This window comes from Pongo abelii, chromosome 4 (genome assembly GCF_028885655.2).
Source record: "Pongo abelii isolate AG06213 chromosome 4, NHGRI_mPonAbe1-v2.0_pri, whole genome shotgun sequence".
NCBI lineage: Eukaryota > Metazoa > Chordata > Mammalia > Primates > Hominidae > Pongo > Pongo abelii.
In genome coordinates this window covers 111,437,990-111,461,565 of record NC_071989.2, presented here as the reverse complement: position 1 = coordinate 111,461,565, position 23,576 = coordinate 111,437,990, and the positions used below count along the sequence as shown (strand labels likewise).

General features: G+C 36.0%; 1 protein-coding gene and 1 long non-coding RNA gene across 5 annotated transcripts in view; one reads left to right on the top strand and one right to left on the bottom strand.

Annotated features, from left to right (window-relative positions):
• Window positions 1-23,576, bottom strand: part of LOC129059485 (uncharacterized) — a 441,076-nt gene that overhangs the window by 367,598 nt on the left and 49,902 nt on the right. The gene's annotated exons all lie outside the window — the stretch shown is intronic.
• NUDT12 (nudix hydrolase 12) lies at window positions 6,082-20,011 on the top strand. Of its 3 annotated transcripts, XM_054555033.2 has the most exons (8): window positions 6,082-6,191; window positions 7,003-7,271; window positions 8,613-8,824; window positions 9,396-9,985; window positions 12,758-12,925; window positions 14,003-14,116; window positions 16,449-16,648; window positions 17,899-20,011. In XM_054555033.2, the coding sequence occupies exons 3-8, from the start codon at window positions 8,619-8,621 to the stop codon at window positions 18,007-18,009; spliced, it is 1,389 nt and encodes a 462-aa protein (XP_054411008.1). In that variant the 5' UTR covers window positions 6,082-6,191; window positions 7,003-7,271; window positions 8,613-8,618; the 3' UTR covers window positions 18,010-20,011.

The window sequence follows — 23,576 nt, the reverse complement described above, 5'->3', positions numbered from 1 at the left end:
TTCCCTGGGAGAAAGCTACATCCAGGGAGATACTCAGTAAGTCATCAGCAATAAGCACCACAAGTACAAAGGCTGTCATATCTAAATACCATTTCTACTAAAAGGAACGACGGCTCTTTGGAGAAATGACTAACTCCAGGTCTGGAGCAAAATATTTACAAGATTAGCCTAAAACATTTTGTCATACCAAGAAGGAAGTAAGCTATCAAACACTGCAGGGGTCTGGGCCAAAAAACTCAGAAGCCCACTTGAGGGGGTTCCCACTGGTCAAGTAACAAACAATTTGAGGATCAAAGTAATAAATATTATAAAAATGTTTTAAAATAATGTATTCAGTGACCTGAAATACATTAAAAATGTTAGCATCCATGTGTTCATAAATACAGGCATATCTCTTTTTTACCCCCCGAGACAGAGTCTGGCTCTGTTGCCAGGCTGGAGTGTGTGTAGTGGTGTGATCTCGGCTCACTGCAACCTCCACCTCTTGGGTTCAAGGGATTCTCCTGTCCCAGCCTCCAGCTAATGTTTGTATTTTTAGTAGAGACAGGGTTTCACCATGTTGGCCAGGATGGTCTCCATCTCTTAACCTCGTGATCCGTCTGCCTCTGCCTCCCAAAGTGCTGGGTTTACAGGCGTAAGCCACCATGCCCAGCCTGGCATATCTTAGAGATAGTGCGGGTTTGGTTCCAGATCACCATGATAAAGCAAATATCACAGTCAAGTGATGCCCATAAGTTTTTTTGGTTTCCCAGTGCACATAAAAGTTATGTTGATATTATTCTGTAGTCTATTGTGTGGAATAGCATTCTGTGTAAATAAAATGTACATAACAATTAAAAATACATTATTGCTAAAAAAAAAAATATGATTGATCATCAGAGCCTTCAGCAGGTCATGATCTTTTTGCTGGTAGAGGGGCTGGCCTCATTGTTGGTGGCTGCTGACTGATCTGCTGAAGGCTGGGGTTGCTGTGGCAATTTCTTAAAATAAGACACAATAAAGTCTGCCACATCATTGACTCCTTTTACAAAAAATTTCTCTATAGTACGTGATGCTGCTTGATAGTATTTTACCCATAGTAGAATGTCTTTCAAAATTGCAGTCCATTTTCTCAAACCTGCCACTACTTTATCAACTGAATTGATGTAATATTCCAAATCCTTTGTTGTCATTTCCATAATGTTCACAGCATCTTCCCCAGGAGTAGATTCTATCTCAAGAAACCACTTTATTTGCTCATCCTTAAGAAGCAACTCCTTATTCATTCAAATTTTATCATGAGATTGCAGCAATTCAGACACATCTTCAGGCTCCACTTCTAATGTGGATTACCTTGCTACTACCACCACATCTGCAGTTACTTCCTCCACTGCAGTCTTGAATCACTCAAAGTCATCCATTAGGGTTGGAATCAATGTCTTCCAAACTCTTGTTCATGTTGATAGATTGATCTCCTCCACAAATCACAAATATTCTTTTTTTTTGAGACGGAGTTTTGCTCTTGTTGCCCAGGCTGGAGTGCAATGGCATGCTCTCAGCTCACTGCAACCTCCGCCTCCTGGGTTCAAGCGATTCTCCCGCGTTCAAGCGATTCTCCTGCCTCAGCCACCCTAGCAGCTGGGATTACAGGCGCCCGCCATCACGCCTGGCTAATTTTTGTAATTTTAGTAGAGGTGGAGTTTCACCATATTGGCCAGGCTGGTCTTGAACTCTTGACCTTAGGTGATCCATCCACCTTGGCCTCCCAAAGTGCTGCGATTACAGGCGTCAGCCACCACACATGGCCCGAATCACAAATGTTCTTAATGACATCTGGAATGGTGAATCATTTCCACAAGCTTTTCAATTTGCTTTGCCCAGATCCACCAGAGGAATCCCTATATATGACAGCCATAGTCTTACAAAATGTATTTCTTTAATAATAAGACTTGAAAGTCAAAATTACTCCTTGATTTGTGGGCTGCAGAATGTTGTGCCAGCAAGTATGAAAACAACATTAATTTCCCTGTAAATCTCCATCAGAGCCCTTCAGTGACCAGGTACATTATCAATTAACAGTAATATTTTGAAATGAATCTTTTCTTCTTTTTTTTTTTCTGAGACAGAGTCTCGCTCCGTCACCCAGGCTGGAGTGCAGTGGTGCGATCTCTTGGCTCACTGCAACCTCCACCTCCTGGGTTTGCACTATTCTCCTGCCTCAGCCTCATTCTCCTGCCTCAGCCTCCTGAGTAGCCACAACTTCAGGTGCCCGCCACCAATACCTGGCTAATTTTTTTATTTCTTTTTTTAGTAGAGACAGAGTTTCACTGTGTTAGCCAAGATGGTCTTCATCTCTTGACCTCATGATCCGCCCGCCTTGGCCTCCCAAAGTGCTGGGATTACAGGCGTGAGCCACCGCACCCGGCCCTGAAAGGAACATTTTCTTCTGAGCAGTAGGTGTCCATGGTAGGCTTATTCAGTAAACCACGCTGTAAATAGATGTGCTGTCATTCAGGCTTTGTTGTTCCATTTAGAGAGCACAGGCAGGGTAGACTTAGCATAATTCTTAAGGGCCCTAGGATTTTCAAAATTGTGAGTATTGGCTTCAACTTCAAGTCACCAATTGCATTAGTCCCTAATAAGTGAGTCTGCCTGTCTTTTGAAGTTTTGAAGCCAGGCATTGATTTGTCACCTCTTGATATGAATGTCCTGGGCGGCATCTTCTTCCAATAGAAGGCTGTTTTTTTCCTACATTCAAAGTCTGCTGTTTAGTTTAGCTGCCTTCATCAATTCTCTTAGCTAGATCTTCTGGATAACTTGCTGTGTCGTCTCCATCACCACTTGCTCCTTCAACTTGCACTTCTATGTTATGAAGGAGGCTTTTTTCCTTAAACCTCATGAACCAACCTCTGCTAGATGCCAACTTTTCTACTGCAGTTTCCTCACCTCTCTCAGTCTTCATACAACTGAAGAGAGTTAGGACTTTGCTCTGGATGAAGCTTTGGCTTAAGGAGACATTATGCCTGGTTTAATCTTCCACCCAGACCACTAAAACCTTCTCCATATCAGCAATAAAGCTGTTTCACTTTCTTACCATTCATGTGTTCACTGGAGTAGTACTTTTAATTTCCTTCAAGAACTTTTCCTTTGCCTTCACAACTTGGCTAACTCTTTAGTGCAAGGGGCTTTTCTTTTGGCCTGTCTTGTCTTTTGACATGCCTTTCTTATTAAGCTTAATAATTTCCAGCTTCTGATTTAAAATGTGTGAGAGATGTGTGAGTCTTCCTTTCACCTGAACACTTGGGGGCCACTGTAGGGTTATTAATTGGCCTAATTTCAATATTGTTGTGTCTCAGGGAATAGGGAGGCCTGAGGAGAGGGAGAGAGACAAGAATAGCCAGTGGATGGAGCAGTGAGAACACACACAACGTGTATTGATTATGTTTGCCAACTTATATGGGTGCAGTTTGTGGCAATCCAAAACAATTACAATAGTAACATCAAACATTACTAATCACAGATCACCATTAACAGATATAATAATGAAAAAGTGTGAAATATTGCAAGAATTACAAAATGTGATAGACAAAGTGAACATGTTGTTGGAAAAGTGGCACCTATAGACTTCCTTGCCACAAGGTTGTCATAAACCTTCAATTTGTAAAAAATGTACTATCTGTGAAGTACAGTAAAGCAAAGTGCAATAAAACAAGGCATGTTGGTATACTTAAAAACCTGAAGGATATTAGGGAACTAACTAATTATTCTGAAGATTAGGAAATAATGGTGAAAATCGCACATTTATCCTATCTTTCCATATAAACTGTATAGATATTTAATTAGATGAAGTGCTTTATCATAAAAGAATTTGTTAGTAAATGTAGAGTGAACATCAAATTAGAATATCACTATTTGCAACTCATAATAAAATGATGGATGTAGGCAATAATCATGAATGGCTGCTAAAACTATTTGCTGAAAAGTTGATGGAAAAATTTATATCTATAATGAATATATTTATCATAAATTTAATATTTAAATAATATAATTATATTTATCATAATTATATATCAATATCATATATTTATCATAAACATATTTGCCATATTTTTATAATATTTATAATATTATTTATCATACATGTTATCAGGTTGACATCTGAACCCAATGATCAAGTATAACATTAAAAAAAGAGAGACAACCAGAAATTGTAAGCCTCTTGAAGTAATTCAATACAAAGTAAACTATAACACCTATAAAGTCTTTTGTGAAAAAAAATCAAACTTTAATCTTGAGTAATTCTATAAAGTTAACTACCAGTTTGCAAGAAATACAGGGGGAAAGGACACCACAAGAATAAAATCTGCAAAATTCAGAATGTGGAAAATTCTACGGAACAAATGATCATTACTCTTTAGCAAATAAACTGCCAGAAAAAAAGGGGAAGAGGAATGAATCCATAGATTTTTAAAAATCAAATGTGATGTGGAGACTTTGTTCAGATGAATCAACTGAAAAACATAAAATTTCTGAGGCAAGTGAGTAAATTTGATATTGAATGTTTCTTTTATGTCATTACAGAATTATTGTTAAATTTGTAATACTAGCGATACTGAAGTTGTGTTGTTTTTCAAAGCCCTTATATTTTAGATATAATTCATATTTCCAAAAAGTTTATTCTTAAATATTTGTCATCAAAACAATATAGGGTCTGGAATTTACTTCAAAACAATCCTAAGAACTGGCAGAACTATCTATTAATACTTGTTGACTCTGGATCATTAATACACGAGGTTTCACTATACTAATCTAACATATGTTTGAATGCAAATATTGGGTACTCCAAGTGAAGTAACTAATCCTTTCTGACCACCTGTCTGGTCACTGAAATCATTAAAGGCTGAAGACAACTAGTCACATAAAGAAGCATAGGGCGGCCGGGTGCAGTGGCTTGCACCTGTAATCCCAGCACTTTGGGAGGCCAAGGCGGATGGATCACTTGAGGTCAGGAGTTCCAGACCAGCCTGGCCAACATGGCAAAAACCCGTCTCTACTAAAAATACAAAAATTAGCTGGGCCTGGTGGCACACGCCTGTAATCCCAGCTACTAGGGAGACTGAGACAGGAGAATCACTTGAACCCCCGGGAGGCGGAGGTTGCAGTGAGCCAAGATCGCACTACTGCACTCCAGCCTGGGTGACAGAGTGAGACCCCGTCTCAAAAAAAAAAAAAAAAAAGCAGCACAGGGCGTTAGAAGAAGCCGTCATGATCAATGTCAACTGGTGCATACAGCTTCACGGTGAAGAGGAGCTTCCAAGAATAAAATCTGGGTGGGAAACAATGATCAATTGTAAGAGACCCCTGTAGCTGTTGCTGATTACCAGGGAGAGAGTTTAGTAAAGGAAAAAGCCCCGGTCTGGAAGTTAGAAGACCGCCAACACCTAGTTTTGTAACCTCGGACTCATAACTTCTGCAGGTTTTGGAGCATAAAAGCACAGGAACTGAAATAAAAAATAACGACAATAATTTTGTTGTGGGTGCCCGCTCTGCACTTCACAACATCCTAAGAGCTTTGGATACATTATCCTATTTACACCTCACAACCCAAGGAGGTGTTGTGGGAGCTTGATACATACTTTTTAAAAGACTACTGAATAAGTTAGGCGTCAGTATATGATACCAGTTTTCCCATGCGGTGAATGATTAAGCTGTTACAGAGGCCGAATATCTCGTTTAAGAGTGACTTGGTCTAGTCAATATTCCAGGATTATTTAAAAGGAAAGAATGCTTTGAGCGCTCAATGGCGTTGGACTGTATTGGAGAGAGGGCTGGGAGTTGGGTGCGAGACGCTGGAAAATTTAAAATCGTTTCCTCAGGCCTACAGTTTTCCGATCGCCTGCACCACGTTCTACCTACACATCACAGTCTCAAGAGAAGGATTTTCAGCCTTTCATTCAGCACCAATCCTTTAGACCGCGATCTCTCTCGCGCAGGCTCCCAAATACGTCCACCCCCAATCTCCGCCCCTTCTCCCGTTACGCACAACCTGTGGGCTTCAAACTACATCTCCCATAAAGCCGCGGGAAGGCCCCCCTCCCGCCCCCGGATCTCCACAGGAAGTCGGGAAGGCTGCATCCGGCTCCAGGAAAAGCGAGGGGGATATCCCAGTCTTTCGACTGCATCCTGATTGCCTCTACTGTGGTCACCTTTGGGTTAGTAGAAGGAGTGGGGAGTTAGTCGTTTCACTGTCTCCTCTGGGTGCGGTGACCAGTTCCCTGGGCTCTTTGGTTCGCGCGCTGTCCTGCGTGGCCCTGCTGAGTTGTGTGGCGCAGACTCGTAGTGGTTTGATGGGCGCAGGCGCGGGAGCCACGGACGCATTTGCAGGGGCTCCCGGGACAGGGCGGAGGAGCAGGCCGTCCTGAGATTGGTAGAGTTTCCTGCCCAAGCTGAGATGGGGAAAAGGAAGCACTACTTAGGGTGTGATTTTACCTCGAAAGAAGGAATCTCACAGTAGTGGCAAGAAAGTAAAATATCTCAAGGCATTTTACCATTTTCAGAGACCGTGCAAGGGTGGCACTTAATTGGTCTTGAGTTCCCAGGGAGTGGATGAAATTCGTTAATTGATGGTCAGTGACTTCAGTGACAGAGCGATATTTAAGATCCTGTCCTGTCCCATTCGGTCTGTGTGAGCATGCGGAAGTCATGGGCCCCGGGTTACATGTCAGTAAAAGTGGATGTTGGTGTGTTAAAAATTTATATCCCTTTAAATCTAATATTCTTTTAAATGATTTCTCGGAATAGTCCTTGAGCTTCTTGGAAAACAAGGGCAGCACTTTATTCTGCCTTCTAATCCTTACCTTCTATAACCTGTCAATGAGAATTGAAAAAGTAAATCAAACAGTAGAATTGGGTGTTAGACTTTATGTGCTTCTCTGGAATGAATAATGGTACTATCTCTAGATGGCTTTTCTGCTGAGAAAGCTAGAGGGAAAAGTCTACACTTTCCACTTCCTATCTCCACAGAATAGCATATGCATAAGCATTGCCCTGGAGGTAGTGAATGACGCTGTATTTTTGAAGGACAATTTTTCAGTCACCTGGCGCGGCCTGTGAGAGTGTGAGGGAGTGACGGTGACCCCAGAACATGAGACAGTGAAATATTATTCAAACTAAACCTAGCTGAAAAAACTATAATATGGGTTTTTGGAAAATAAACTTAAGAGAAAGACAATTTGGAAGGGAGATCAGTACAGGAGCTGTACAGCAGTGCTTCAAAATAAAGTCCTGAAAAGGTATAGCTTTTGTTATGCATAGTATTTTTAACGTATTTAGAAATTTCAATATGAAAGAAATAGCGAAGTAAATTCTAGAATAAATCAAAAATTATTCTCTCATGTAGATATTACTTCTGGTAATTTAATTTCTAAACAGATTTCCACTGTTAGGTTTCATCCAAGTGTTTCCATGACTGTGAGCAGTTTTAACCTATTTATAAGTAGCAGAAAGACACAAATAGGAAAGCTGAACAGCTCCAAAATAAGACAATCTTTACTCCTTGTTTTCCCTAAGTTTTGATCATACTATTCCTGCTATGCAATTCCTCAGCCAGATCGCCCTTTCAGAACCCAGGAGACAGCAGCTATCAAAAACTATGGGCTATAACCTGTCTTTTTAGCGTAAAAATCTTATTGCTTAGAATGATAGAAATGTTGTTAGAATCCCAAATCTTTTCTTAATAGCATTCCATAGAAGGAAGAATTACACCTTAAAAAAATACTTTGAGTAGTTCACAGACAGTTGAATCATGAACCATTTTCACCATCCCCCGCCGCCGAAAAAGACAAAAAAGCTCAGTTTGTGCTCTGTCATCTGCAGTCCATGATTAGGCAATCTTTAAGAGGTATGGGACAATTATTTCGAGGTTTTTTACCCCACTGAAACAAAAAGGTGACAAAGCAGATAAAGTTAATGAGTTTTAAAAGCTGCTCTGATTCAAAGACAACAAAGTGACCAAAAGAACTGTCCAATAATAGAACCAAAAATATATGGTCATCTGATTTGTGACAATATTTGTCTCGGTGTAGTAGGACAAAGATGGTAATTTCAAGAATAATGCGGAGTAATATGGATTATGCATTGGGTAAAAAAGTATCTTGACCCCTACCTCATGCCATGAACAAAAATAGATCCTAGATGGATTACAGAATTAATTGTGCAAGGTCAAACAATAAACTGTTTTCCTGTGAAACTTAGAAAGTCTCTGGCCTTTACTTCCATCTGTTTTAATGCTCTCCCCCTCATGTCCCCACCCCATCGTGAAGTCCCCTCTGGTCTACCCTAAATACCTCCTCCTTATGTAATATGTTACCTGGTTCCCCCTCCCAAGGATATGGCCCCCTCTTCTGTACTGTCAGAGCTCTTTATTCATTATTTTGTGTAACTCCGTGGGCATATAAATTGCATTGTATTTTATAATTCTAAACTGATAACATTTTGAAATTGAAATGTATGCTGTTTAAGGATTGCCTTTTGAATAGCATATTGCCTTAGAAACCATTGCTATTATTCTAACAATATCATTGATAAAAAAGCAGTTGCAAATAAGCTTTTTCCCCCTATTTTCCTTCTTTAAGGAAGAAATGTCTTCTGTAAAAAGAACTCCGAAGCAAGAAATAGTTACTCAGTTTCACTGTTCAGCTGCTGAAGGAGATATTGCCAAGTTAACAGGAATACTCAGTCATTCTCCATCTCTTCTCAATGAAACTTCTGAAAATGGCTGGACTGCTTTAATGTATGCGGCAAGGAATGGGCACCCAGAGATTGTCCAATTTCTGCTTGAGAAAGGGTAAACATTTTAGGCTGTACCACCTGAAAGGGTTTGTGGTTTAATTTCTTTGTTACATATTTACTTTAAAATTTTGCTTGTTTCCATATTTATATTGTTGAACTACTAAATCACTCATTGGCTAATTTATGTAAAAATGTAGCACAATTTTTCTAACTTAAAACTTTGTAACCTTTTTCATTGAGAAATTATTTATTTATAGCAAAGCAAATTTATGAGGAGTCTAATTATAAATTTTTCTCCCAAACAGAAAATGCAGATCTCACTATGACTACCAAGGACTTCTTGTAGAATTTTGGTATCTGTTTATAGTGCATAAAGCTTAATACTGTTTTATTTTGTGAGTAATTATCCAGAAAGTGTTAAGCATCCACTGTCTCTTTTTGTCATTTATGATTGTTCTTTTAACCTTCCCAATAGTAAACTATGTAACAAAAGAAAAAAAATCTATGTAATCATTAAAAAGAAGGACTTTAATGTGCATCTGGAAATATTTTATTGAAATAAATACAGGAGAAAGTGTTTACTTCCTATTTTACTTCGTCTCCCCAATTTTTTCTTCCATCTATAGGTGTGACAGATCAATTGTCAATAAATCAAGGCAGACTGCACTGGATATTGCTGTATTTTGGGGTTATAAGCATATAGCTAATTTACTAGCTACTGCTAAAGGTGGGAAGAAGCCTTGGTTCCTAACGAATGAAGTGGAAGAATGTGAAAATTATTTTAGCAAAACACTACTGGACCGGAAAAGTGAAAAGAGAAATAATTCTGACTGGCTACTAGCTAAAGAAAGCCATCCAGCCACAGTTTTTATTCTTTTCTCAAATTTAAATCCCTTGGTTACTCTAGGTGGCAATAAAGAAAGTTTCCAACAACCAGAAGTTAGGCTTTGTCAGCTGAACTACACAGATATAAAGGATTATTTGGCCCAGCCTGAGAAGATCACCTTGATTTTTCTTGGAGTAGAACTTGAAATAAAAGACAAGCTATTTAATTATGCTGGTGAAGTCCCAAGAGAGGAGGAAGATGGATTGGTTGCCTGGTTTGCTCTAGGTATAGATCCTATTGCTGCTGAAGAATTCAAGCAAAGACATGAAAATTGTTACTTTCTTCATCCTCCTATGCCAGCCCTTCTGCAATTGAAAGAAAAAGAAGCTGGTAAGAAATGAATGCTGCTTTTCATTGGTAAAATCTGCTTTTTAGAATTGAGTTGGAGTTGTATGTATTTGCACTTTCCAGGTGCACCCTTTTTCCATTAAGCAGTGAAATTAGACTGTCTTCATCAGAAACCTCCTAAAGTTCTCACCCAGGGGACTACTCTCCTGGGCAGTTAGTAGTTCTAATCAGCCCAGACTGATTTCCTGAGAATTAACCCTGGTGCATGATGATCTCATTTGATTCTTCATTGAATAATTCTTGAGTTCCTGCTACACACAGAACGTGATGGCAAAGACCTTGACTGTTTTGATTTGTTTTGTATTCTGTTGATGGGGCTTTTTATGGCATGGTAAGAAATTGGGGTTTGATTCGAAAGCCATTTAAATGTAACCTAACCTGTGTTTAAAATATTTTTTTTAAAAAAAACACTGCACACTGGCTGCATCATAGAACATAAATTGTACACATGTAAGTAAGTAGGTGTGAAAGTTGGGAGTCTTGTTAAGAGGGAATTGAGTATTACAATTGCCCAAGTAAGAGATTGCAATGGCTTGAGTTAGAATGGAGGCAGTGGAGATGGAGACAAAGGGAGAATTTGAGATATTCTCGAGGTAGAATGGATAGGGCTTGATCTGTAAGTTGAGACCCTTATAAGTAAGAGATGGTGGTAATATGGCATGAATTAAGGTACTGATAGTAGAAATGGAGGAAAGAGGGTATATGCAAGATAAATTTTGGAGAGAAAATCAATGGTCTTTGCTATGAATTGGATATGGGATATATAATAATGAAGGAAAAGATTAAGAATGACTGCTAGGCTAGAGACTTTAATAATTTGGTATACAGTGATACCATTTCTCAATAATATAGGATGATGGGTAGAGCAAGGAAAGCAGGACAGACTTGGATTAAAAAAATCAAGAGTTTACTTTTGGGCATACTAAGTTTTAGAAATGGACATTACAATCAGATGTCTGAACTGGAAATACCCATATGGCAGTCATCAACACAAAGATACTTAAATCCCAAAAAACTACTGAGATTACTTGGAGAGTTGAGAGGAAGCAAGAAAAACTCAGAATAAGACCTGAATCCCCCTAAATTTAAAGGTAAGCTGCAAGCAGGAGAGCCATCAAAGGAGTTGGAAACAGTGTGGACATGAGGTAGGAAGAGACCAAGAGGCCTCAGGGAAACCAAGACAGCAGAGTATTTCCAGGAGGGAGTGGTCAAATGTATTGAATGCTGTTATGAACTTGAGTAAGATGAAGGCAAAGTCTGTTTTTTGTTTTGTTTTGTTTTTTAAAGAATCTTTGTCTTTGGTAATATGAAGCTGTTGATGAACTTGACAAGAGAAACGTCAGTGGAGTGAAAGGAACAGAAACCAGATGATGGTAGATTGATGAGTTACTGGGAAGTTAGGAATAGGTCACTTGTCAGTGACCACCTTCCCTTAAGGTGATAGAGGTCCTTCCAGAGACTGCTTAAATATCTCCTCCTCAAAGTCTGGTGTGATATGTTTTATTCTCCACACCTGTGGAGAAATCATCAAACTTTTTTAAGAAAATTTATTTTCTTTAGACATGTATATATCATTTTTAAGATCAAAAAGATCTGATAAATGAGCTAGTTGCTTGCTTTTTTCCCATGTAGGAAAACTGAGGCCTTTTAACTCACTTGCTCTATAAGTTTACACAGTTACTTAACTTTTCTGTGACTCAGTTTACTCTTACAGAAAATGATAATAATAGTACCTATCTTCTTTAGGGTTGCTCTAAACATTAAATAATCTATATAAAATTCCTTGCATGATGCTTGGCACATTGTAAGTACTCAGTAAATGTTAGCTTTTCTTATTGTGATGATTCTGAAATTATGTAAATACCCTAGTGTAAGTTACATATTATAAGGTTATGTAGCAGGCAAAAATGTAATGTTGTCTATTCATTGCAACTGTTTTATTTATTTTTCCCAGTTTAAATGATGTTAGAATTTTTATTATTATTTTGTTCATTTCAAAAATCTGTAGAACAAATAATGTATTTTGGGGAGGGTAACTTTGTCAAGCATTTAAAATACAGCATTTCTAGTCTTATTGCCTCAACTGTAATATTTCTGGCTAGGTCATATTAATTTTTTTTGAACTACCAAAGTAAAACCTATAGCTAAAGTGTATATATTTTAAGATTTATCCCATTAGGCATTTTTTGGTAAACAAAGTTAACCATGAATGTAGTACAGTGTGTTTTATACTGTGTACATGCAGTCTCCAGTTGAAAACAGGTTGTGTTCCACATGGCATGGACCATCAATGGCATAGTCACCAAGAGAGTGGTGATAGCCTCCTACAGTTTCCTAGTAATATTTCCTTTAGAGTACAAATCTCACTTAAGAACTGACTTTGTGGTATATTTTTATTAAAATCACTATTGTAAAATCACTGTTTGTAAACTTACTGTACACTAGAATCATGAATACCCCAAATTTTAAAATCACCTACAGTAAAAGCCTGATCTAATATAGGATGTAAGATAGATGTTAGTACGTCTGTCTTATATGAAAGTTATATTTTATTCAAACTAAAAAATCTAATTTTTGTAATCCAGAAAATTAAATCTTTTACTTTAAAAGAAAAATACACATTATAAAAATAGAAATACTAAAACCCCTGATCACACAGCTATTCTTATTGTAGCTTGAGAACATTTTACTTATATATTGATTTTAATTTCTTACAGAATTAAAATTTTTGTGCTTTGATTTTTTTTTTTGAAGGTGTTGTAGCTCAAGCAAGATCTGTTCTTGCCTGGCACAGTCGATACAAGTTTTGCCCAACCTGTGGAAATGCAACTAAAATTGAAGAAGGTGGCTATAAGAGAGTCTGTTTAAAAGAAGACTGTCCTAGTCTCAATGGCGTTCATAATACCTCATACCCAAGAGTCGGTAAGCCCTTTATTTTATATCTCAGCCACCTGGATCTTGGTGAATAGGATATTGTGGAAAGAGAAAATTTGTGAGGAGCTTAAGAGTTTTCCTTTTTATGGAAAACATGTCTAACCATTAAGAATGTAAGTGTTAAAGTGTTACATACCTTCATGATTTTTAAGTAAAAAGCATGGTACACCAATAGCCATTTCTTAACTTTGGGTTACTCACTATGAATTTGATATGTTATAATACATGATTTCAAAAGCCAACCAATTTGGCTTTACTTAGCGGAGGAAAAGCCCCAACAATTTATTGCCTGTTTGAGGCATTACCAAAGCAGTACAGCCTGGCCCTAGCTTTTCATTACTGTTGATGTCTGCCTGTATTCTCTCTTCTAATTTCTGCCTTGAGTCTGCTGTAGGTTTGGAAATCTGATAACCCAGACCTTTAAAACTGTGTGAAAAAAGGATAGGCTCAGCAACACCTGAGGAGGCCTCTGGGGAGAAAAATACATGGCTTAGTGACATCTGTTTTTGTTGCTCAAGAGCCTTTTACATTTAATTCCTAGTTCTTAGTCATGATATAGTGAGAAGAATTTGCTGAATTAGTAACTTCTAGAGAGATGAATTGTTATTTAAATTTTATTTAATGACTTAAATCTAATAATAGAAACACATTAGCTTTTAAAAACATTTTGTTAAGGGTTAGGATGGGAGAGGGAAATTAACTATTTACTGTGGTAAAATTTGAATTTTCCTTATTTCCATATATTATGTACTCAAATTTTTTTCTCATTAAAAAGTAATAATATACCTAACATCCATAAGTACAGAATAAATGTTACTGTTAAGATTGGGGGAAGATGGACAAAAATGGTCTTCCTCTAGCTTACTGACACTATTCTGTACAATTTCCCTGAGATATTCTATTATCAGCTACATTAGGGCAGAAAGAAGCAATCTCTTACAACCAGACAAAAGTTCTATCCCTATAGGAGATATACGTTTATATTTTCCTATCAGACAGTGTTTGTACAATGAATCTAAATTTGTTTTTCCTGCCATTCATGTATCTGATTTTTTTTTTCAACAGATCCAGTAGTAATCATGCAAGTTATTCATCCAGATGGGACCAAATGTCTTTTAGGCAGGCAGAAAAGATTTCCCCCAGGCATGTTTACTTGCCTTGCTGGATTTATTGAGCCTGGTAAGCCATTTCTTAATAATTTATATTTAACTTATAATTTCAAAATACAAAGTTTAGGTAACATTTGAGAAATAATCTCTGATAAATTATCGGGTTATAAAACTGGGTTATTTTAAGGTATTTTAAAAACGATACAATTTTAATAATATAGTTTAAACGTGTAATTCTCATGTTTTATATGAGAATTATATAAATTACTTTTCCTGGTAATTTGGTCTGCTTTGTTAAAAATTCAGTATTTGCTCTTTGATATGTTGCTCTTGACCCAGGTATCTAGGTTCCACCTCATTTCCTTCTGTACTAGACTCAACTGTCACCTTTTCGAAGAGGCCTTACTTGATTGCCCCGGATACATTAGTTAGCCCCCATACCCTGCATTCACAATCCCTATCATCCTGCCTGATTTTTCCCTATGGCACTCATCATCACCTAATACAGTATGTATGTATGTATGTATGTACTTACTAATTTATTATCTGCTGTTTCAAGAATATAAGTTTCACAAGCACAGGGACTTTATTTTATCCACTGCTGTATCTGAAACCCTCATAGCACATGCCTATATAGCACATGTAGTAGAAAGTCAGTAAATGTTTGTGGAGTGAATGAATATATCTAATTAATAAATGTTTTATCTCAGTTTCAATTTCCAATGTTTGCATTGCTAGATAATAATAGTAAACATATAGTATCAGGCTGTGTTTTGGAGGAGGATCATATCATACATATAAAACAGTGTCAGGCTGTGCTTTATATATATTTTTTGTATGATCTTCATACAACCTTATAAAATACACTATTACAGTGATTTTGCAGATAGGGGCACTAAGGCATAGAGACTAAATAATTTGCTCAAGATCAAACAGCTAATAAGTGATAGGGAAGGGATTTAAGCCTGGGCATGTTGGCTTCTGAGTTCTTGCTCCAAATCACTATGCTGTCTTTAGTAGTTCTTGGTCATTGTCTTAACTGCTGGGTAGTAATCCATTCATGAATATTCCACTATTTATCCATTCTGCTGATTGGACATTTAGTTTATTTTAAAGTTCTTATTACAAACAGCACTGCAATTAATATTTTTATACTTCTCCTTGTGCACATTTGCAAGAGTTATCTAGGTTATATACATAGAGTGGCACCACCAGCTCATGTGATATGAGCATCTTAACCTTTTCTGTATGTTGCCAAGTTGTCTCTGAAGTGTTTCTGCCAATTTACACTTCCTCCAGCAGAACATGAAATGTTCCATTATTCCACATCTTCACCAAGTTAGGATTTTCAGACTTTTAAATTTGTCATTCTGAGGGGTGAATGAAATCGTATCTCGTTTTCATTTTCATTTTCTTGCCAATGGAACATCTTTTTTCAAATGTGTATTAGGCATTCAGTTTTCTTTTCTCTGAATTTTAGATGTTTATCTTTTACCTAGTTTTGTTTTCATTGTTTATACTTTTTTTCATTTTAAGAATTCTTAAATATGTAGCATATGCTAAGCTTTTGTTAGTTATGGTTTTGCAAATACCTTACGCTAGTCTATAATTATATTTTTACTATGTGTGTTCTTTTGATTATTATAAGTTGTTAATTTTCGTGTAGGAAATTTATCAATCTATTTGAAATAGAAAGCTATATTTAAAATATATTTTGCTAAATACAGCAATATTTAGCAAAATGTTTCAAACTTCCAGATTTTACTTAGAAATGATTTTACTTAGAAACAATTTCCCCATTCTACTTCTTAATTCCAACAAATTAGAAATATAAAGTACATTTATAGGCATCACTTATCATAGCAGAGTCAGCAGTTATCTAGAGGAAAACAATTGCTTAGAAAAAGTATTAAGTTTCATCTTACGTAGTTTGTAATCTTTTAATGACCTGAAAAGAGTTACCTGCAATAATTGTTTGACAACATAATAAAAAAAAGAGTTTTAGAATTTTAGCGTGAAAGAGCTATTTGTAAAAATCATGTAATTTATAACTATTTCGTGGACAATATATACACGAGATAAGATATAAAGTGTTTGCATAGTGTTTAACCAATATTAGGTATTGGATATTTTTAGATGGTATCATTTTTAAAATGTAACTGACGAATTTCTACCTTAAAAAAACGAAAAGTTTATTGTTGGCATTTTGGTATTCTATATGTGGTCATGTACTTTAAAAAAATTATGTTTTCTTCAATTACAGTCTAGTTTTAGGCTTCTGCTTTCTGATTATTTGAATTGGGTTTCTGTCCAAAGTGATTTCCAGATGTTTGAACCATTCAGGACACAAAGTGTCCAGGGCATGTTCATCAGCAACTTGTTCTTTTGCTCCATTTCATTAGGAGAAACAATAGAAGATGCTGTTAGGAGAGAAGTAGAAGAGGAAAGTGGAGTCAAAGTTGGCCATGTTCAGTATGTTGCTTGTCAACCATGGCCAATGCCTTCCTCCTTAATGATTGGTTGCTTAGCTCTGGCAGTGTCTACAGAAATTAAAGTTGACAAGAATGAAATAGAGGATGCCCGCTGGTTCACTAGAGAACAGGTAAAGTTCAATTTAATTTCCTTCTTCTATTGATTGTTCCCTGACTATATTGGTTTGGGCACAGAGCAAGGATGCATATTTTCAGCAAGTTGAATGATGCCTTTGGCCCTCTCATTATGCATGGATTACATGGTAATTAGTAATTCCATACAGAAGGAGTATGTTTCACTAATGTGATCTATATTAACTTATTCTGTGAGATTTTTCTAGTAGAGATGATTCTGTACCATTTTGAATTTCAGATTCCATTCCTTCACATCAATAATAATACCTATCAGTGGGTTTAGATAAACATTAATTCATAGATGAGAAACAGGAATATTCTTAGACATTTTATAGTTTAGCTTATAACATTAAAACAAGTAGCTCTCAAAAAACATCAGTAAGTGCTTAAAATTTTCAGAAAGTTTTTATTCATTTTAAAATGTGCTTAAGGACAAGAATGATATAACCGTATAATAAACATACACTTAAAATAACTTTTTAAAACACCATTCCTAAATAATATATTGAAAGATAAATTAATCATCTGACCTGAAATTCTTTCTGACTTTGCCTGCATAAAATTAATTTTATTCTATGCGTAATCCTAAAAGATGGAAATTAGATTATTGCTTATGAATTTTATAAAAAAGAATCTGTTTCAAAAGTTGGCTTTGCTTAGAAATTAAGTATGGAATGTACATTTTGCTTTTTCATGATGTCATTTTCATAAGGGAATGTATCTTTCTGGAACATTTTAAAAATTGAATCACTTACTCAGTGAAGCAATTAAAAATGCTGTCCTAAATTTTGCATGTTGAGGCTGGGCGTGGTGGCTTATACCTGTAAACCCCAGAACTTTGGAAGGCCAAGGCAGGAGGCTTGATTGAGCCCAGGAGTTTGAGACTAGCCTGGGCAACATAGGGAGACCCTGTCTCTACAGATAATTTTTAAAAAGTTAGCCGGGTGCACCTATGGTACCAGCTACTTGGAAGGCTGAGGCAGGAGGATCGCCTGAGCCCAGGAAGTCAAAGCTGCAGTGAGCCATGATCTCACCACTGCAACTCCAGTCTGGGTGGCAGAGTGCAAGACCTTGTTTCCAAAAAAAAAAAAAAAAACTTTGCGTGTAAATATGGATGTTGTCACTTTCTACTGTCGTTATTCACTGTAAAACTCATCACATTTTAACTGAATTATGTAAGCATGGGAATAGTATTTAAATATGACAGCTTTGAAATCCTAATGCATTCTATTATGGTGTGTTTTAGGTCCTGGATGTTCTGACCAAAGGGAAGCAGCAGGCATTCTTTGTGCCACCAAGCCGAGCTATTGCACATCAATTAATCAAACACTGGATTAGAATAAATCCCAATCTCTAAATCTAAGAACTAAGCTTAGAGAATTATTTAATAATTTCTAATAATGCTCATTCCTCAAGTGATATTAAAGATTATTCAGTACTCTTGAGAGTGTCACAACACAAAATATCATGTTGGGTTTTCGAAATATTTTCAAAATGTTCTTCTGTCTTAATCACAAATTCATATTTTTACACATTTTTACAATATTGCCTCAGATTATGTTAAATCTGGGTCAGCCTTCTCTGAACTTTTTCTTTCTTGGTTGTCCTTCACAGTTTTATCTCACAAAACCATTTTTCTAATAAGAGACATCATGTTGGAAAGATGTTCTAGAAATGTGCATAAATTTCAGTGCCTCTTGTAAGCATTAAACTGATGACGAAGTTCCTGATTTGAGAAATGAAACAAAGTAATTTTAATGAATTTTTAGCTTGTATTAGCTGGAGTTAGCTTGCATTGATTTTTTAGTCCTTTTGTTACCTTTAAGTTGTCAATATCTGGTTTTTGCTCATCTCCCCATTGTAGTCCCACTTGCTCTTTCCTGGGGGTAGCATTGTTCTAGCAGTGGAGGTGTTATAGTGTTGCCACTCGTCTAATTTGACCAGTGTTAAGAATTTTCTAATTTAATAATTAACTCTAATAGTGATCTCAATACCACACCCTCATGGAAGGAGAAAAGCATACTATTATACCTGGGACCTCTCTTTTAGAACTAAAATTAATTAACACATCTACTTATATGTTACATATACCTAAAGCTGTTATTAAGACAAATCAAGATTCTCTGTTTGCACTGAAATTAAACTTGAAAGGAATTCTCCTCAAAGGTCGGATATTAAATAAGTCCCAGGCAGATTTACATATTTAATTTAAAACATTGGCTTTATTTCATTTTGTGATGAGTGATGTATCTGTGTTAGCAAAAAATTGTATAATCATTACCAATACTGTTTATTATGCTCAAGTATATCTTGGCTTTGACCTTATTTCAACACATTCTAAGAAGCCTTGACAAAATAAGTATATTTTAGAGCCGAATCAGTAAGATTCTAGAGAAAGCAAAACATAGTAGTTCACAGTTTTGCAACATAGAAAGTCACATTTTGAAAGGCTATTTTGAAATTGATTTAATAGCTATTATAGTTTATGAATATCAAAATTTGTATAATTTGGATCTTTGCTAATGTATGCTAGAGCTAGAAGAGACCTTAAGGATAATATATGAAATTAGCTTTCCTTATTTTATACATAAGGAAAAAGAAATTGTGAAAGGTGAATTTACCTAATTAGTGAAAGTTACATAACTAATTAATTACAACGGTCTGTACTATATAATGCAGAGGACGATTCTCCCTGTAAAAGGAACTAGAAGCTATTACTAAAAATATATATAGACAAAATTAAAAGAAGGAATGATTACGAATTTAATTTACCAAATATTGTTAATTAAAATTTTAGATACTTAACATTTATTTAACTTAAATAAAAGATAACTGTCAGATAAAACTTTATTTTACTAATGAGCAGTGATTTTCTTAGGAATTGATGAAGGCTTATTGGTATCAAGAATTTAAACCAAATTAAAACTGACACGGGACATTTAGATACATAATAAAATTCGAGCTACATAAGTATATGGAAAATAATGTACCTTGATTATTATGAAATAGAGCGTCTTGAAATTCAGTTTTACTCCAAATGTACTTTTAATACTTACAGATTCTAAGAATACATTGTAAAATTCCAGGTTTTCATAATGTTAAAATAGGAAAGTAGAATATAAAGTATCAACAAGTGTAGTTACACATTTTGTTTTGGATATTTAATCCTTACTTGGGGAAAAATCAGCATCTAAGTATATTATTATTTTAATAACAACTCTTAAATTGCCAGCCTCTGAGAGGTGAAAAGCTATGTAAATAGAAGGAATGGCCAATTCAAAAGAATAGTAGACGTGGTAGTGCCATGAATGTATTCTACTGGAAATGAATGTAATAATACATTAAATTTTTAAAATCTATTTTGTTTTGTGTGTGTGTGTGTTTAACATGTTTTCACAAGTGTCTTGAAAAATGAGAAAAGCCCGACTTCAGTCGTTAACCTGTTTTGAATTGATATGTACAAGAAATGCAAAAGCCTTTTTAAAAGTGTCTGTGTTTGGGAGACTTAAAACTTTGATTTGAATGTTAAAATATAGTTTGGGGTCAAATACAAACAGACTTACATATATACATACATATATAAAGTCAATAATTTTTGCTCTTCAGGTTTAAAGCGATATATCTAGTATTATTTTTATTACTTGTCTAATACTGCTAACTGTTGGGTTTTGATATTTTCACATGTTGATGGAACATGAACAGTTAGAAGCCCACATATTTAGTTGGAAAAATGAGAAATTCTTTTAAAGACCCAGTTAGGGATTTGGCTGAAGACAGAAAATAATAGAATAACAAAGGGAGAGACCGAGATGGAAGGAGGAAGAATAAGTTTGTTAATAAGCCAAATAAATTAAATCCCACATAACAACAATAGATAGCTGGTCCTGGAACTGTGTTGCTAATGTGGATACAACAAAATATTAGGTGAAGATGTTCTATAAAACAAATCCATTAATTATTTAGAGCAAAATTTTCACAGTGCAAATTTTATTAGGGCTGAGACCCAGTTATTAGGTTCTGAGAGAGAGGGAGGGAGGGGGAGGGAGAGAGGGAGGCAGGGAGGCAGGGAGAGAGAGAGAGAGAGAGAGAGAGATATGGGTGGTGGGTATTGAGTGAAATTTGTGTATTTGTTGAGGTTAAAAGGGGCTGTTTTCTCTATTAGAAAAAAAGATATGTAGGACAAAATAAATCCAATGTGCAAAATTAAGAGTTTCTGTCTTCAAATATATAAGATCTAGGTCCTGAGGCAAAGCAAGAGTAGTTGCCAAGATGCTGGAAAATGCAGGGAAGTTTGATATTCTGTGCAGATCAGGGAGGGTGCTTGATAAAGTGGGGGCAGATGCTTGAGAGCTTTAAGCCCACAGGAGCAGATGAGAGGCAGGCTGTATTTTGGGGCAGGGGTAATAATGTTGCCAAGTACCTGCATCTTCAAAATGAGTCATTGATTAGAGGAATTACTTGTGAACATAAACTAAATACTAAAAAATATTTTTTTTCCTACACTGTACCCTACCATCCTTCCGGGACAATCAGGATAGAATTCAAAAGAATTTCTGAAAAGAGGGAGTGAATTTTATTATATATGATAGATTTTCAAATAATTCCATTTATTTGCCCAAAACTAGAAATGGTCAAAAGGAAGGTCATTTAAATAATAAGGATGGCATAGGGAAAACAGGTAATCAGCAGCCTGAATTCTTGTTTGAGAAAAAAAATGAATTTTCAACTATAGGACGAATATTTGGGCATGTTAATTGGGCTAAGAGGCAAATTACTCATTCTATTTTTACTGAAGGATATCCATATATATAGTTGTATTCATTGGTGGAAGTGACACTTTTAACTTTATTTCTTCAAGACTACTACTTTTTTTTTTTTCTTGGTAAGCAGTCAAAGCCATAGTACCAGACAACAAATACTCCTCCTTTTTGCAAGTCCTGGTATAGTGATAACTCTCCAGAATAGTGGGTCAGATGTGAAATTTTAAACATTTTAAGTTGGGGCGGGGGGGAAACTTTCTCCTAATGGAAACATTTTTCTTTCTAACTAGAAGTCTGATAAGAGACAGACAAACTCAGCATAAAGAATGAAAAAATGCCCTGGCTTTCCATTCCTGGCTCATGGGAACTATACCAGACAAACTCTTTGCCTCACCTGCGGAGGATTAAGAACATTCTTCTAACCACTTGTGAGGAGGTTTTACTTTTAGTAATGTGGAAGTTCCACCCAGCAGTAGAAATTGAAAATGGTACTCTTGCTTATTTTAGAACAGAGTAAGTGGACAAGTGATCTAGTCTGAAGTTTATTTTTGTTTACTTTTTATCCTGCCCATTTCACTCTAGCCTGAAATTGTCTGTTGGAGCAGTGTGATGTTCTAAACATCTCAGTAGAGTACTTTATAAATATTTATTACTACTCTCAGGTAGCAGCTGAAGTCATCTCTATCAATGGGGGTGAAAATGATTTAGAATGCAATTTGTCCAACAGCTTTACTGCTAAGAGTTATTTTGCTTTTTTGTTAGGTTTACTTGTGTTTATGGAACAAATTTGAATAGTACCAAGCAGTTTGGAGAATTTGGAACTTGAACTCCAAAGAAAAGATGCTCAAGGATGTGTGCAAATTCAAACCTAAGGTGCTTTGTTGGTCCCAACCATCATCCCCCCTCTATATGATACTGAGGGCTTCCATGGGAGTGTATCCACAGGTGGGAAGCCACTTGGAACTCTGTGTGTTCTGGGGTAACAGGAGAAAATATGCATATATCTGTGTGGACCTCAACGTTTTCATGGCTGTAGAAATGTCTAATAATTGTTTCCAAAAAATACCATATTTTTCTACAAATTACTAGGCTTGCCATACCAATCTTTTTTTTTAGTTCCCAGCCACTTCTTACATCCTCATGAAAAATAAACACATTTTTCATTATAATGGTAAATTTATCATATAAAGAGTTTTGTTTTATACAGTGAAAATAGTATATACACTCTCCTTGTTCATTATATCTAACATCAGTACTAATGTAATTTTTGCAAATTTAGACTTCTGGACATTATGAAAGTTATTTTTTTACCTGTTTACAATATATTTCTAAGAATTAGAGATCTCTATTTACAAGCTTTTAAGGAAGCATAACTGTTTAGCTTATTCTCATAATACTAGTAATTTTTACACATGACTTTATATATAGAAGGTTGAATATTAGTAGTAGTATCCCCATTTTACAGTTGGCTAAGATGGGGTAACTTCTCAAAGTCATGGTGTTAATAGGAGAGCCAAAGCTTAAGCCCAAATACTTTATTCCAGATCCTTTCCTTTCTTACCAGAGCTATCTTAAAGACGTTTCCTAATAACTCTGCATTGACAAAAGCACTTCCAGTCTCAGTTTCCTTCTTTAGTCTCCTAAATTTTGCTTATTTTTCAGGTTGAATCTTCTCTTGTTAGTCTACACATTTCTGCAGGACATTCTTTGGATCCCACATTTCTCTCTCCAACTGTCCAACACACCTGCTTGGATGTCCCAGAGCCTCCCAAATACTGCATGTCTAAAATTATCTTTCCCCAGGCATCTTCCTGATTCTATATTCCTGTATTATTATAATATTGCCTAACATGGAAGTTTGGGCACTGTTTTAATTTGTCTGCTTTATCCCTTACCCCACTCTACTCCTCAGCCAAACAATCTCTTAAATCCTGTCTTTTTAATTTCTTAATACTTATTGAATCTCGATATATCCCTCTCTTTCCCTCTCCATCTTCTGTCTCTCCCTCTGCCACCATCCTACTTAAGATCATTCATCTGGTTTCTGCATCAGCCTCCTACACTGGTATCCCTACTTTCCAATTTCACTCCCAATCAATTCTTCACACTGCAGCCAAGGAGATCTTGCTAAGGAACAATCTCATCTAGTCTTTGCCTTACTTAA

Coding starts and splice junctions, on each gene's coding strand:
- NUDT12 (XM_009240931.4), top strand. CDS start 8,619: ATGTCTTCTGTAAAAAGAACTCCGAAGCAAGAAATAGTTACTCAGTTT. Junction 9,986..12,757: donor ATTGAAAGAAAAAGAAGCTG/GTAAGAAATGAA, acceptor TTTTTTTTGAAG/GTGTTGTAGCTCAAGCAAGA. Junction 14,117..16,448: donor TGCTGGATTTATTGAGCCTG/GTAAGCCATTTC, acceptor CCATTTCATTAG/GAGAAACAATAGAAGATGCT.